Genomic DNA, 16,601 nt, shown 5'->3' with positions numbered 1-16,601 from the left:
CCGCATCATCCTCCCCTCCTCCTCCTCCTCCTCCTCCTCGTGTTGACATCAACCCTGTCCCATGCAGGGAAAAGGCTCCTTTTTCTGCTGGACCGAGGGTTTTTTTTTTTTTTTTTTTTTTTTTTTTTTTTTTTAATGATTGTTCGGAAATGCCAGGAAATGTCACATGTTGTCAGAGTGAGACTGCAGACTGCTGATTCAGTTTGTGCAGAAGCGACATGACAGTAGCTACCTGTGAAGGACAGTCGTTGGGCTGTTCTGACAATTTAAACATACAGACATGAATTGTATGTGTCATTTAAGATGATAGCAGCTTTATTTGATCCACAATCTTGAGGTGTTTTCGGTTCGAGGTGCTTTACTCTCCAACAAGCTGCAAATACATATTCAAAAACATGCAGAATGCCAGTAGAAACATCCACCTAAAACCTGATTCCTCCCACTTTTCTGAATCACCAGTATTTGTATTTTTATAATGCTTTGTTTAATAAAATTGCTTTAATAAAAACTAATTTGCCTTTTTCAGCCAAAGACAAACGGCGGGGCAGTAAAAGCATCTCACAAATCCTCCACACAATTCAGCAGGAGATTGTGAATTCCAGTTAATCTGTGACAGGACGATACTAAATGATGGAAAATCTATAGTCAACATTTAAAAGTGAAGTGATGAAAACAGAAAAGAAGAGGCAGGGAAAGGAAGGGGAATCTGCAGATACTTCAGAATCAACAATAACTTCAGAGAAAACATGAACTTCACACAGGTTAAGGTTGCTAATCTTCCCCTGTAGCACTAATCTGTGCACTGTTTTTGCATTTTGAAAATGATACAATAAACATGAACTACTGTGAGAACACAGACGTTCCTACAGATGGGCGATGAAGTTGCATCACCATTACAGCATTTCCAGTGACTAAATGCTGTTGTCGTGTAAACAAACACCCAAAATGCAGTTGGGGTTGGACAGTGTTCGTTTGGAAACATGGTATAAACGGGGATTTCCTACTCTAATACCAGCAAACAGGAGCCACTTCCTGAGTCATTGTTCTCAAACCATGACTCAGCACGACTGGACTTTTCCTGGAGCAGCAGAATAAAGTCTGAACTGTGAAACGCCAAGCGGCTGAGGAGTAATTCATCACACAGAACCCGGGTTGATCAATAAATAGTGGTTTATTTTAACAACAGTTATGGCTTATGTACAAGTGCATTACGTCTGTTAAAACAAAATGAAACCAAACACTTGGAACTTATAAATGGTACAATCCATGGTTGTTTTTCTTTTTCTTTTTTCTTTACATTCAATCAAATCTCCCTTCAGAGAGATTTTAAGTCGCACAACTGATAGAAGCAAAACCTGAAATGTGTACACTGGGGACTTCATTTGTCCGAGGCCGTTGGCCTCAGCCGGTTCCCGGTTCTTCATCTCACTGACACTGGGTGTTTTCACACATTTACTATTTACAAAAAAAAAAAAAAAAAAAAAAAAAGGCGAAACACATCCTGCACTCGAGCGCGTGTCCGCCCGCCCCGTCGCTGGTGCTAGCATTGCTTTGGATCGCTTTCACAAAGTCAGACCCAAATAACACAGGATGTGTTCGGCTCCCATTACCGCCGTGAACCAGCTGCATGGGAGAGAATGGAAGCCACAGATCTCAGAGAAGACACTCTTTGTTTTGTGCTGTTTTGTTGACTTTTCACCGGTGTTGCATGAGCGGACAGGGTTTGGAGATTGATTTCTGCAGGACACACACACACACACACACTGAGAGAGACACAAACACACACTCCGAGCGATGTGAAGCTACTGACCACTGCAGTCGACTCACTCTCGACTCCACCTGCATCAACACCATTTTCCAAAAAGTAGAATGAACATGAATCTATTGCAAATGTTGAATGTAACTGTTTTCTGCATTATTTATCACCCATTTTTATTTTCCCTTTTATTTCTTGCCTTAAACTGTCAGAATACCAAACTCCACCATGTGATTGCAGGTCATTGTGCTTTCGGGCGTAGCAGCACAGCGTGCATATGTTGGACTTTAGATGATCAAAGAAAAAAAATCAAGGAAATGAAAAAACAGAATTACTGAAGACAAGTAGAAAAAGATCAAAAAGAAAAAAAGTTGAAAAAGGGGGGAAGGGGTCCAAGAAATTGAAAGAAGTCAAAAAAAAATTCCCAAAAACAATTTTTTAAGTTGTGAGAAAAGTAAGTAAAAAAAAAAAAAAAAAAATTGAAAATTTTTAATATGAAAGAAAAAAATAATTTATTTTTTCAAAAAAACAAAAAATAAAATAAAGAAAATGAGGAAATTACCAAAAAATCAGTAAAGTCTAAAAAGAGTAAAACAACAGAATACAAATAAAATAAAATAAAATAAAATAAAGAACACGCAGTAAAAACAAGTTCAAGAAGATAAATGGAAATTAATTTAAAAAATAAGTCATAGCAAGGGAATCATAACATCTGAGCTGCATGAAGAAGAAGAAAAAAAAGCAGCTACCCCAACATTGATTATTAAATCATTTAAATCCAACAGATATGCAGCCAGTAATCAGTGCACACAGCCAAGGTTGCTGAAGTTTGATTATTGAACCTGTGAAGGTCACGAGAACACGAAACCCTGAAACTCTGATGTACCATACTAACTTTATCACGTCTGAACTCACGCGACACCTCTGTCGCCTGTTTTACAGTACAGTGTAATTATTATTCATATTTATCATGATTATTATTAGGAGGATTGTTGTAAACAACGGTATGTCCACAATCACACCTTTTCATTTAGGTTTTTTTTTTTTTTTTTTTTTAATCCTCCGAAGCATGAAGTCAAGTTACTCACATTCAAGTATATTGAGTTTTCACAGAGGAACTCGAGCTTTGGAAGCAAAATGCTTCCTTTGACCAGAGTTTGATTATTTCAGGTTATTAGAAATCAGAGGGTTTCAAAGTGTGGCAAGAACCCTAACGCCAATGCCTAAACCGAACCCCAAGCATAAACACTAACCGATTTCTTCCTATGTGGCTTCAACAAAACAATTCTCTCAACAGTCATGTTAGGAAACGGCGTCCCCCCGAACCCCCTGATTTGCCCTGTGGTGCCCCCTAGAGGCGGCCTACTGCATACTTTGAAAGCCACTTCTCTCTCTGGACAGGTTTTTGTATCATGTATTGCATTATTATTATTGTCAAGGTGAACGCATTTATTACCATTTGGAAAAAACAAATATTAGCGATGTTGCGACGGTTAGCGATCACATCAGATGGTTTTGTACCGTTCTGTTTGTTTTTTTTTGCTTGTGTTTGTTATCACGCTCACAATAAACATGCTCCGTCCCTGCGGTGGAAAAAAGAAGTGCCACCACACCGAGGTGCCACAAACACTGTAAGAATGAAGTCTAGCTCTGTACAATTAAGGGCACGCCATGTGAGAATATTCCAAAATAATACTTTGATTTTCAAAAAAACAGTAAAAAAAAAAGGAATCAAGCTCAACGACTAATTATCCATTTACTTACATGATCACATTCACAAAACAAGAAGCGCTCACATACCATCGATTTCATTGGCTGAAATGACTGGAAAAATAAAAGTTTCTCCTCGGACCGACAAAAAACGCGGGTCGTTGTTTTTCGAGAGTGTGTCACTGCTCGCAACCACGTGTTGACAGAAGCGATTCATTTTTTGCTTTACGTCAAATTTCCCAAAATTTGGAAAAAGATCCGATTCAATCCACACGCCAGCTTCTGGCAGGGGGCAGCAGTGAGCAGCAGTCCCACAGCACTGCTGATGGTTCGGAATTTTTGGCACTATTTATAAATTTGGTCAGGGTAGAATTTTGGCATTTTATTTAGAGGAGTCACTTAAAATTTGGATTGTTTAGTTCCGATTTCATGTCCGCATAAGAAATCAGACACACAAATTCATGATATTGACATTAAACTGGAGCAAAGATACCAGCTGTTGTCCTGGTTTTTTTTTTTAGTTTTTCTTCTTGATATTCGCACCTTTTCACCAGTGCTGATGACACATGTCAATGATTGTGGATAGAATGTGAAGTCTCTTCATAAACAGTGGTTTTCCTCCCGTCTCATTTACACCCGAGCAGTTTTACACGCTGGTGATTTCCAGTGACATTCATGAAGAGCAGCAGTTCCTGTCACACTGTCACAAACCAGCCTGCTTTCATTGGCTGAACGCACGAAGAGGGCGGGGGGGGGGGGGGGGGGGGGGGGGGGGGGGGGGGGGGGGGGGGGGGGACGTTTGAGAAACATTCAGCAGCTCTGTAACACACTTCCGCTCGACTCCAGGTGGGATCCGTCTTCTTTAAGCACCTGAAGTCCTAGCGGCACACCCTCTTGCCCCCCCATCGGTCACCTCTCGGGCCTCGCCGGCTGCCTCTGGCTGCAACACTTAAAGCTTCGCTCTCCGGGCCGCGGCGCTGGATCACGACGACGCCGCTCCGTTGACGGCGCCGCTTTCCGTGCTGGCGCTGTCCCTATTGTCCTCGAGGGAGAGGACACCAGAGTCTATTGGGGAGGACACGGTGCAGTCCAGCAGAGAGGAGGGCGTGGCCTCTGTGGGCGTCGGCGCCGGGGGAGCGCAATCTGAATCTGCTAAAACGTCCGTGACGGTCGGAGTGGTTGTTTCCGGGGTGGAGGGATGCTCAATGTCTGTGACGGGGACGGTAGTGGAAGGCGGGGCGGTGGTGTTGACGGCGGAGAGGTCCTCCATGGGTGGAGGGGGTGTGGGTGAGGGCGAATCGGGGGTGGGGCTCGGGGGGCCGCAGGGATCTGCGGACGTGTCGTTAAGATCTAACTGAGGCTGCTGGGAGTCTGTAACGGGAGGAGTAGACGAGGGCTCATCTACATTTTCTAAGTGAATAGGAATGTCAGAGTGTGGGGGAGGAGAAGGATGAGGAGGGGGCTGGGCGGGGGGGTCCGAGTCCGTCACAGGAACAGGAGAGGGAGCGGGAGGAGGAGGAGAGGGAGCGGGAGGAGGAGGAGAGGGAGAAGGAGGGGGGCTCTCATGCACAGACGGAGAAGGGGAATCGGGTAAAGAACCGGGAGGGTGCACCTCTTCGCCCGGTGGGTTCGGGGACTCTAACGTGGAGCTGGGCGGGGGCTCGATGATGGGTGTGGTGCAGATTACTAAAGAAGCGGGTACAGTCTGAGGGGCGGGGGGAGGAGGGGAGGGGTCTGGGGAAGGCTCGTCGCCGGCTTCTCCCGTAGGAGACGCAGCGGCGTGGTTCAGTTCGGGGAGCTCTGAGGCCTCCAGCGGTCCGATGGACTCCAGGACGATGGCAGGAGGCTCCTCCGCGTCGGCCAACAGCGGGTCCGTGACGCTCGGCGCTTTGTGCAGAGGAGTGGAAGACAGGAGATGCTCTTTACTGGCGTGGACCACGCCGTCTCGACCCGGCGGGGCGGCGGACGAAGACGCGACCGAGCGGCCGTCGGGGTCTTTGGCTTCGGGCCTGCTCGTCTGCATCTCCATCACGGCGACGCCCGCCATGTCTCCGGCTGACGGCGCGGTCAGATCCACGGCCGAGGAGGCAGTGGAGTCCATGGTGGACACGGCGGTGGCCGCCGCCTCGTGCAGCGGCGTGTCGTGCACCCTGGTGTAGTCCCTGCTGCTCTCCGACGGCGCCAGCAGGAGGCGCTGCTCCCCGGGCTTCCTGGGGGGGAGCAGGGGCTGCCGGGTGTAGCTCTCCCCGTCCGCCAGCGTCTCGGGGAGTGGCTGGTAGCGCGTCTCCGGCAGCAGCAGGATGCAGATGATGCAAATGAGCGTGCAGCAGGCGAAGATGATGTGGTGGAGGAAGTAGCCCTTCTGGTTGTGCAGCTCCATGATGGGCGCGGTCAGCATGCCGAAGCCGGCGCTGGCCAGGACCAGGCCCAAACCGCCCCCCCTGTGGGCACACAGCAGAGGATTACCCTGCAGCACCCGAATGCCTCTTTCAGGGACAAAAATCAATGTAGCCAACAAACACTGAATAACCCTCTGTCAGATCACCAGGACAATCTGTCATTTTGCGTCTCTTTGTCAAAGCAGGGAGCTGCAGTGCCGCCTGCTCCACATGCACTTCACCCTCCCCCTCCACCAGATGGAGCCCTTCAGACACCATCAGCACAGCAGCGCCCCTGAAATAACCCCACAGAATGAGCATCCAGTGCTGTGTCATATGCTGTCAGTGGGGGGCGGCTGATTTTCACAAGACGCGGATCACATCTGACACCAGACTCCGACACTTGGCTGTTTCCAGCAGGTCGATAACTGAACACAGACACAGACGATTCATCACGGATTACCTCACCGTGATGCACCGCCCTGGGTTTTTTTTAATTACCTGATGACGGTGGGCGTGATCTCCGCGCAGAAGAAGATGCTCAGGTTGCTGACCGCGTGGGAGGAGAACATACCGATGATGGAGAAGGCGATGGAGAAGTTCTTGTTCAGTGTGTCAGAGCTATCTGCAGATGAGACAGAAACACGGAGTCAAATTAACCACAATTTCTGTATTTTGAGTGGGGAAATGAACCTCCAGACCACAGTAAACCAGACAGATTAATTTCAGACCGAAATCACATCAGTGCTGTAATTGTGTCTGTCGTTATCAAAATTGAAAGCTGTAGATCATATCAGCTCGTTTGGGGGTTTCAATTCTACAATCACAATTGCTTTCTCAACACAAAAACCTCACGCTTAAGTGCTAATAAAGTGGGTCAAAATGTTCCGGCTCCTGATCTCTGATGTTTATTTTGACAAGGTACCGGGAAATAGGCTTTCAAACAACAAGCCCATTTAGTCCGGAGACGCGTTTTTTCTTTTTATGAATAAGACATGTCGAAGACGGTATAGAGAGGATCAGAAGCGTCCCGCAGGGGGATTAGAGCCGGGAGAGAAGAAGGAAGCCTGATAAACAGAGGAGAGAGGAGGAAGCGTGATGGAGGCTTCGCAGCTCGATAACAAAGAGCCTCGCCCTCTTCAACACCGAGGAGATAAATAAGTGAGAAGCTTGATGTAATTACATCCAGGACTTCATTACGGGTCTCTGCAGGGCTTTTCCACACCAAATGAAACACGCAGTTTCTGAAACCTCATCAAGATACTGACGAGACAGTTACAAGCAGGAGAAAACAGGAGGTGTAATCTTTTCAAGTCAGCCGCAACGGCCGAAACAGACCCCCGATCTGTCCAGTCCAGCGGACTGATTCACAACTGAAAACAAACGCACAAAAGTTTTACATCCTGCACCTTCAGGAGAGACCAACAAACCTTTTGCAGTCAACAGAGGCTTCAATCAAAAGAGGAATAAAAGAAGGTCTTTACCGATGTTCAGGTGGACGCTGTACTTCCCCAGCACTGGAAATAAAGAGACGCACACAGTGAGAATCATCGTCAACACTAAACAAGTTAAATAGGAACATAAAAATGAGGATATATAATTGAGTTCTGGTTTTGATTCAATCTGAATGGATATCAATGCATATCAACATATAAATGACGAAAAGAATATTTTTCCTCATTTTTATTGGTTCAAAAACAAAGCTAATGTTTACTTTTAATGGACTTTTGCACTTGTCTGATTGGATCATTGTACTTGGGGTCAACGGGTGTAAAAGTCTACTTATCTGTCTTCTGGTAGATCTACGACTGTCATGTCAAAACTAAGGCCTGTGGGCCAAAACCGGCCCACAAGAGGCTTCAATTTTAGCCTTAGCACCAAGCAAATATTAAAAGAGAAAGTTGATTTTTTTTTCAAACATTTCTTAAGAGTAGCAGACGAATCATCACTGAGAGCCGAGCTGAGATATCAGTGATGCTGCAAACCCGCCTCAGACTAATCCTGTCTGGGTGAGTTTATACAAACACAAATAATGCAACAGAGGGTTTATTTTTTGGGAAATTTACACCTTGTACCACGGAAATGAGGGGGGTTAATCTTTCTATATCTGCACATTTAGTTTTACATTCTAAACTTAGAACTAATAAATGCAGCCTGCAATCAAATCAGGAATGACCGTTGGTTTTTACATAATACAGTGTAATCCGGCGAGCTGGTTTCGGTCCACAGACCATATGCTGAACAACGCTGGCATACGACGACACAAACACCATCAAAGGGGGCATGAAATATAACCTCGGCGTGTTTACCGTGTGGTTAAACATTAAGTGGAGCTCATTTGTAACCGACTGAACCGGCTCGTACTGTGCTGATCGTCTGCTACACATTGACTAAAAACTTGTGTAAAAAGCCTTCAGATACAAGATATGTTTCCAGTTTAGGGTCACTGCTGCTCCCTGGTTATCGCCGCAGTGGAACATCTGCAGACGTTTAAGAAGCACCGCCGGCACGAGCCGTCACGGCTCGGCTCTCCCTGAGCGACCAGACACTGTAACGTCACAAACTGACAGAGCTAAATGGAATTCAGCCGTCTTTAACATTATCATTGCTACACACCTGTGCTTTTCCTGTCTGTACTAATTATAGTCAATCTACTGAATGAAATGAAGCTTCCACTGTGACTACAAACAGAAATATGTCTGAGGTGGTTTTATTGTGTGAAATGAAATAAAGTTTAATATATAACTAACATTTTATTTCAAGCCATAAAATACTCCGTCTCAGCCTTTATGAGTATTCAGGCTTTGTGGAACAAACCTCAGAGGACTCTGACGATTTGAATACTTGATTGACATTCTCAACAGCCAATCAAAGCTGTGCGCACACAACAAACAGCCAACGTGACGGCGCAAAGCACCATGGGATTGATTTAATGATTGGGTTATTATTATTAGTCAGCACTTCAATCTGATCTCTTTAGTCAGCGTTCTTGTAAATGGGACAATCCGGTTTCTCAATTCAATCAGATTAATGATTGAAAATTTCCCCACAGTGGGACAAATAAAGGATTATCTTATCTCAAACACAGATTCTGACTGGAAACACGATCTGCAGGTTTGGTAATACTCTGACCCAGTCTTGGTGAAATCGGCTCACATCACCGCGCTTCTGTGTTTTTCCACTTTTAACATCAACTTTGAGAACAAGTTCCCTCTTTTCCAGTATACACCAGCTAAAAAACAGGATCCAGGAAAACTGTAGTTTCTGGTTCTGATCTCTTTCTCCACAGAGATGTGAAAGTGGTCCTAATGTTGGTTTTTCTTAATGTTACTGTGATTCAACAAAGAAACACACACCCAGACTACACCATAGAAGCATCAGTTGTAAAGAAAGTGCATCAGTGACTGTGTGTGTGAGGTCTGTGGACTCACAGTTGAGCAGACCCAGCTGCAGGAGCGACGCCAGAGCGGTGATGATCATGAACATGAGGAGGCCGCCGCGCCGGCCCATCAGGCCGACCGCCGGGCACAGCGCGATGCACGACGCCACCGCGATGCCCGCCATGGTGTAGTAGTCGACGTAGAAGCTGTGGAACATGGTGGTGTCCTGGGCGTCCTGGTCCATCATGCTGCGGGCGAAGCAGTGGTGGATCCCGTATCCTGTCAGCCTGGGGGAGACAGAAGGAAAGATGTCAACCTAAACACTTGTGGGAAGATGTTGCCTGCTGTACACGTTGTTGGACGTCATCAAAACGAGTTTTAAAGAGCCGTTACTTCTGATTTAAATTTATACAAATCCAGCCAAACTGTTGAGTTGTGGTTTGTTTTGCATATTTTTGGCAAACTGTTGTCTCTGCCAGCTGTGCCTCAGGTTTTGGAATGGATAGTGACAACCTACAACGATCTGGGTTTGATTATACAGCCTGCCAGTATAAATGAGTCACACTCATACCAGTGGTGCAGGAGCAACCATGCAAGGAGTTCCTCCGCCCTCTAACAGGAGCGTGTTAAGGTTAATTGTCTTGCCCAAGGACACGTTGGCACGCTGACAGGTGGAACCTGGGATCAAACCGACGGCCAGCCTTGGGAGTGAAGGACAATCTGACCCACTCAGAGGAAACCCAAAGGGTTTTCACAACAAGAGACGACACACGCCCGGATGAAGCAGGATGAGAACGACTCTTTATGTCGTTTTTTTCTCCCATCTGTTCATTTCCAAAAAGCTGCTGCACGCATGTGAACACCAGCTCAAAGGCACAAAGGAACACGCCCCTGCAAACACACTAAAATACAAGCAAACACTCACATCCTCCCTGCTGGTTGTCTAATGTTTCATAAGGACAAAGCTCATGTAAAATTTATGCTGACTCGGGGAGTGAGGGACACCGTTCGCGGAGGCAGCGGTAGAGCTCTGCCCGGGTAGAGATGAGATCCCAGACGGAGAGGAGACGAGCGAGGGGGAGAGAGGGAGGGGGAAAAAATAGCAGCGGTAATGTGGAAGGACAAAAGGACTGAAGGGCGGAGATATCCAGGACGCGGGTTAATAGTGGGATCAAGAACAAAATGAAGGGTTTGGCTGGGATTCCCTCCTTCGACCCCCCCCCCCCTCATCACATGCAAACGGTGCCAGTTTTCATCCATGACACTCACGAGTTGACACAGAGGACGACGATGTTCTTCCACAGGTTCCTGGTCCCCACCATTTTCACGATGCACGTCTTTTTGGGCTTCTTCTGAAGAGCTTGCTGCAGTTCTGGAAACACGGAAACTCAATTAGCAGCAAATTAAAAAAAACAACAACAATACGACGCGTGATCTGAGCACAAGAACAAAAAATATGACTGAAATCTGGTTAATCCAAACACTTCAGCCTTTATCTGCAGCAGGATGCTGAATGTTCACAGACCCGAAAGAGACACGTCTGAAGGTCGGTTACATGGTCACTGCCACCCTGTCGAGTAAATTTTTGTCACATGCAGAACACCCATGCACAAATAATCCTCAAAAAGGACTGTAGTTATCTGAAGTGGAAAAATAACCTCGTTGTTAAGCTCCCCTCAAACGCTTTAAGAGTAACACCAACAAACAGCTACACAAATAAACAACCACGTCTCTGACAGTGAAAACTCTGTAACTGGATCGCATTATGTAGCGAGCGTAAAACCTTTCAGGGAGCAGTTAATACGGGAGTGGATTTCATCGAAAAATCAAGGTTTTGACAGCAGTCTGGCTCCTCGTCAGGAGTCAGACAGGGACAGCCCCCCGATTTCTTTCAGCCACAGAAAATTCCACATGCATTTTTAATGTGCGGCCTTTCATCCCACGCAGCCGGGCTCCCGCTGCCGTGCGAGCCAGGTGCGGCGGCGCTCCGGAGGGGGCGACACCCCCCGATCCCGCCACTGATACACACACACACACACACACTCCCGGTTCTGGCACGAGACCTCCGCCTCCGTGTTATTGAAAATACCGACGACGATGAGCAGATCAGCTCCCGGGCATTTAAATTCAATAGTGTGAAATCTTCAAGCATCTTCCTCCCAGCAACTGATCAGATGAATTTATTAAAAAAAAAAAAAAAAAAAAAAAAAAAAAAAAAAAAAAAAAAGCTCACTATCTTTTTCTTTCATCCTGCCTCGAATTCAATCCATCAACATCTCAGAGTGTCGTAACATAACGTTTAATGTCCAGCGCTGCCTCGGTCGGTGAAGCAAGTTACCATGGTAACAGGACAGGAAATGGGTACAACCTTGTCCTTCTGGGTAAAAAACGAATTCAAATCAGAAACGATGTAAAGGTAACTGTGTTAATGAGGCGCATCGTGATCCAGACTTCAGTCCGAGTTCTCTCATATGATGCTCGGCGTCGTTACCTGTGAGGATGTTGTCGGCGTCCAGCTCCATGTTGACTCGGTTCTTCTTGGCGATGTGTCCCATGATCCACTTGGAGCGGCAGTACTGCTGGGTGGCCAGCAGCCAACGCAGTGACTCAGGGAAGATCCTGCCAGAGACACGGGGGACGTCCTCGTTAATGTCACATGAAAAATGAGCCCTCTCGCTTAAAAGGCCTGATTGAGACGTAACTCGGTTAGGGAGCGCGGGATTAAATCTTGCTCGTGTTAACCGATGAATCATTTCAACACGTTCCGAGTTTGATACAGAGGACACAGCAGTGATGGGGAATATCGAATATCAGCTGTATGTTGAAAAAAAAAAAATCTCTAAATATATCCCTTCAAGCTAATATTATATATGAAGCTTGATCTTAGAATACACTCACTGGTTTCAGGGTATTTTCAGACTGCTTTCAAACCAGGTTTGGATTGATTTAGATGAACTCTGAATGGATTACAGAGTCATTTGGCACTTTTGATTGGTATTAGATCAAGTATGGACTGGTTCTAGGATAGTATGTGACCGGGGTTGGTAGTCTTTTTATCCCCAGTCTTGAGTCACATCCAGCTCTGGGTGAGATTCAGACGAGACTGGGTTTGATTTTTCACCTCAGGCAGCTTTGTGCTATTCTTAGCCTGGGTGTGGATTAGTTTTAGGGCAATTTTTGGGCTTGATTCATAGTTAGGTTAACTTTATACTTTTTAGGCTATAGCGCCACACACTAACAAAAATAAACACACACAAAAAATTGTATTATCTCTGTAGACAACAACAGTAATATCCCTGTAACTAAGATTTCTGTCAAATATTACTGTCAAAGGCTATGTAGAATGATTGCCAGAATGATATTTCTCACTTTTTATCCAGTAAAAATGCTCAAACATAGACATTTGCTTCAAAATTGATGAAGTGATATGATTTTCAGCAGCATGTCAAACACCGCCTACAGTTAAGCCTCATTGGAACCCTGGAGCAAAGAGCAGACGGCCTGCAGAGCTGCATGTGCATCACAACAGTGGAGGACGTGCTTCCAAAAGCAGCATTTCCATTGGAAGCAGATTGAGGACACGCCTTCAAGTGCGTCAGACTTCAAGCCCATAAACACCAGCTCAAAAATTAATGTATGTATTAATCAGGTCCTAATGTCGGTCGTTAGTTATATGTGGCCGTGTAAGTACCGCCTCAAACTTATTTTATCTCTCAGGAACAAAGCATACAGTTTATAGTTCCCACTCATCTATGAAATGGGAAGTCTGTCCTTGGCTGCAGTGTCAAACACACACACACAACCCTGCAGCACGTGGCGTTGCCTCACAGCCACGGTCACCTCTGTGCATGTTATGATTTAGCACGCTCTATTATCTGCTATTTGTATTATGCTGCGAACACTCCTCCGGGCCGTCAGGTATCTACTTGCAGACTGAGTGCATGTTGATATGAACACATTGAGTGAAACAAGGCCGCTGCGCGCGTTTCCATGGAGCAGATGGCGACGCCGGCAAAAAGTGCCTGTTTCATCGTGTTGTACTTTGCAGGTGTTTTTCCCCACAAATCAGCAGGTTTGCATCAGCTGCAGGACTTAAATCTTCAGCCCAATCAGCTAAATTTCTGGATTTGTTGAATCAGCACTGAATGTAACTCAGCGTTATTTTTGCTTAATATGAAAGGGCAGCAAGGCTCCAGTTTTTTTAATTTAAAGTCACTATTACTAATGTACATGGATATATTTCAGAGATGTGAGCCAGGTGGACAACACACACATACACACCTTGTTAGGACCCACTTTATCTAAAATGACTTGAATAAACTGCACCAAACATCAATTAAAGACAAACACATGATTAAAGTTTCACTTTATACAATATCTGATTATTTTTAATCTTGATTACTGTCATGAAATTTCTATGAAGTAACAATTTCTATGAGGTAAAGAACACAAAAACACTATAATATTTATTCTATCATAACAATTACATTTCATTTTTGTCCATTTTGTTTTAACATTCAGTGAAAAAAAATTGTCATCATAGACAAAATGTAAAAATGTTTAGGCCCTCATGTAAAGCTACAATATTTAATACTTCATTTCACTATAATTTGCTGAATTACACAAAACAACTTCCTGATTTAACGTCAAATAATATTTTGAGATGTGTCGCTGGTATATTTACCAAAATCTCTAAGTTCGTACATTTGGTTTTGCAGTACCAATTTATACCACATGAGGGTGTTTTGAGTCAGTCAAAAAGTCTGAAAAGGATAGGAATGAGTTATTTTCAGGAAGTAATATTCTGAAAAATTTGGTGCAGATCTCGAACTGTGACATCAGGACATTGTTGATCATATTTCAGTCTCATTTCTACTTTTGAAGGTACCTCACATCACTGACATGGAAGGTTGATCTTATTTCAGTAGTTTCTCAAAGAGTTTCCTTCCTTTGTTCTCCTGATACACATCAAGGGATGAATCAAGGTCTTTTTGATGCACTAAAACGATCTATAAAGTCGGATTCGCCTCCTCTGACTTTGTACACAGCAGCAGCACTGTGGATCTCACGCTGGAATAAATGCTGAAAACTCACTTGTGGGCTGGGCTGAAGCAAAAATGACTGCAGTCACAGGGAAGCCGGTAAAAGGGAAGTTTAATATGGGACAGCAGTCATTGCTTGAAAGAGCCTTTAGAAACATTATTTCACGTTATTTCTCTAAAATGAGCAGTAATGTTTAATCCCACTGCAGACTGCCCCACATATTCCATCTCCCGACGAACTGAAAGACATTTTGAAGAAAGACGGGCAGCTTTTCCTTACCAAATGTAGGACAGCATGAGCACCAGGGGACAGATGATGATGACTTGAAGGACCTGCCAGTCACGGCAGAGGTACGCCACACCGGGCATCAGCAGCTGTCCGCCCAGAACTACGAAATTGGCCACCATGGTCATGGAAAACCTCCATCCTGGCAGGCACAGCTCAATCCCTGGCAAAGGACAGGCGGAAGATAAAGTGAACACCAGCTAATCATTGCTTGCTTGATCTTGACTGTAACACTTGTCAGGAGGCTCAACCGCTATCCACTGCAGCACCGTGCCGCACCTTGCTGTAAATTTGAAGGATGCAGATTTTACAGATGAAGCAACAGAAGCTAAACCAGACTGTATTCTAAAAATAGTTGTTACCATGCATTTGGAGTCAGTGTTAATCACATAATCCAACAGTCACATTAAAGACTAAGAAAATTCACACGTTTAACCAAAACAACATGAATTCGATTTGAAATGGTCTTTGTTTGTGTGAAGTTATGTCAATGAGTGCATTGACAGGGGTGTTTATGTAACCGGGATTCTTCCCCATCCAGACAACAACAGACAAGAACCTGATGATTCATCAAACGGAGCAGCACACATTTCTGACGAGGCGAGGCGGAGAGGACCCAGCAAGCATCTGAGAGCGGATTACGTCTCCCTGATGACATACAGGTTCATTTCCAGATGACGACCGCTCTCTTTTCAGTTTGACTAAGATACAGCTGTTATACCACAGTGAAAAGGAGCGAGTACGTCTAAGTACGTCAGCGCGGGGATAACCAAAACACTCAAATCACCTCATTTGAAGCCCGTACACCCGAAAAGCTTTATCTTTTTTTTTTTTTTTTAAATCTTACAAAGCTGTATAAAGTGGGCCAAAACTGTCCAATATGTCCAATATGGTGACTAGGCTGACAATTAAAACTGAGAGGTAAAAAAATAAATAAATAAATAAATCACAATTTAGTGAGAATAACAGATGTGAGACAACACTCAGACCTGAGCGGGCACTCCTGAGAGGCAGCAGTGTGAGCTAGCTTGATGCTATCACTGGCATGAAGTAGTGATAGCATCAATGCTATACTGCAGGAATGTCCAAAGTCCGGCCCTGGGGCCAATTATGGCTCCTTACATGGTATATTGGATAAATGCAACTTGCATTTCCATTTGTAACTCATGCTGTTTGTGTAGAACACATGCAAATTACAAAATCAGTGAAATTATGAACTTCCTGGAAAAACCGTTGAAATTCTTTGCGCTAAAACAGGAAGACATCTGTCAACGCAGATGTTCTAGACCACTCCTATTTTAGTCACTGAGGGTTAATCAGTATTTTCATTATGGGAATTTCCTGCTTTGCTTCCCATTGTTTTTTTTTTTGTTGTTTTCTTTCGACGTCTTGTTGGCTTTTCCCTTCATTGTGATTTACTGACCAAATGATTAACTGATCGATCAAAAGAAAAGAAAAAAACACCTTCTGTGGGACTGTTGTTCAGAGACAGGACAGGGACAAAGACAGTAGGCTGCTGTGAGGGTGAAGGAACTAGAAAGGGGCTCCTTGTGCTCGTTTCTTCTCCGTCATAATGGGAGCGATTCATTCACGCCGTCATTAGCATGCACACCACAGTGGCAGCCAGCGACCACAGGCAGCGCGGCCCTTTAGTTACTGCAGGAACTAAAGTAGAGCTTCACGTCCCGGCGCTACTGTAACATGCCGCTCTGTTGGCAAATCGCCGTTTCCCCCTCTGGTTTGCCACCCAGGAATGTGAGCAGTCCGCGCCCCCCCCCCCCCCCCCCCCACGGGCCTTTCAAGGTGACAGGGCCAGGATAATACAGTGGGAGTCGGCGGCCCCGCTCCATTCCAGCGGAAAAGACTGGAATTTCAATTAGGACTTGCCCCCCTCTGAGGACATGAATAATGCTCTCTGTTCACAGACACTATCGCAGCTGGAATGACAAAGCCAATGAGCGCAGCGCAGGCCGATGGGTGCAAGACCTGCTGGGTTTGAACCAACTAACCTCCAGACTCCGTCCCCGTGTGCTGCCGGCTCACTGCTCA

The 16,601-nt window shown here is 45.2% G+C and overlaps 1 protein-coding gene across 2 annotated transcripts in view; it reads right to left on the bottom strand.

The window, feature by feature from the left end:
* Positions 1-2,791: 2,791 nt before the first annotated feature.
* Positions 2,792-16,601, bottom strand: part of LOC115405267 (solute carrier family 22 member 23-like) — a 36,554-nt gene continuing 22,744 nt past the window's right edge. For both annotated transcript variants that reach the window (XM_030114785.1, XM_030114786.1), the window contains exons 4-10: positions 14,547-14,715; positions 11,716-11,843; positions 10,494-10,596; positions 9,276-9,511; positions 7,329-7,361; positions 6,346-6,469; positions 2,792-5,907 (exon numbers count right to left, since the gene is read on the bottom strand). In XM_030114785.1, coding sequence (XP_029970645.1) covers positions 4,449-5,907; positions 6,346-6,469; positions 7,329-7,361; positions 9,276-9,511; positions 10,494-10,596; positions 11,716-11,843; positions 14,547-14,715 — 2,252 coding nt within the window. In that variant the 3' untranslated portion in view covers positions 2,792-4,448. The remainder of the gene's footprint in view (positions 5,908-6,345; positions 6,470-7,328; positions 7,362-9,275; positions 9,512-10,493; positions 10,597-11,715; positions 11,844-14,546; positions 14,716-16,601) is intronic.

This window comes from Salarias fasciatus, chromosome 18 (genome assembly GCF_902148845.1).
Source record: "Salarias fasciatus chromosome 18, fSalaFa1.1, whole genome shotgun sequence".
NCBI lineage: Eukaryota > Metazoa > Chordata > Actinopteri > Blenniiformes > Blenniidae > Salarias > Salarias fasciatus.
This window is presented reverse-complemented; position numbering and strand designations above follow the sequence as displayed.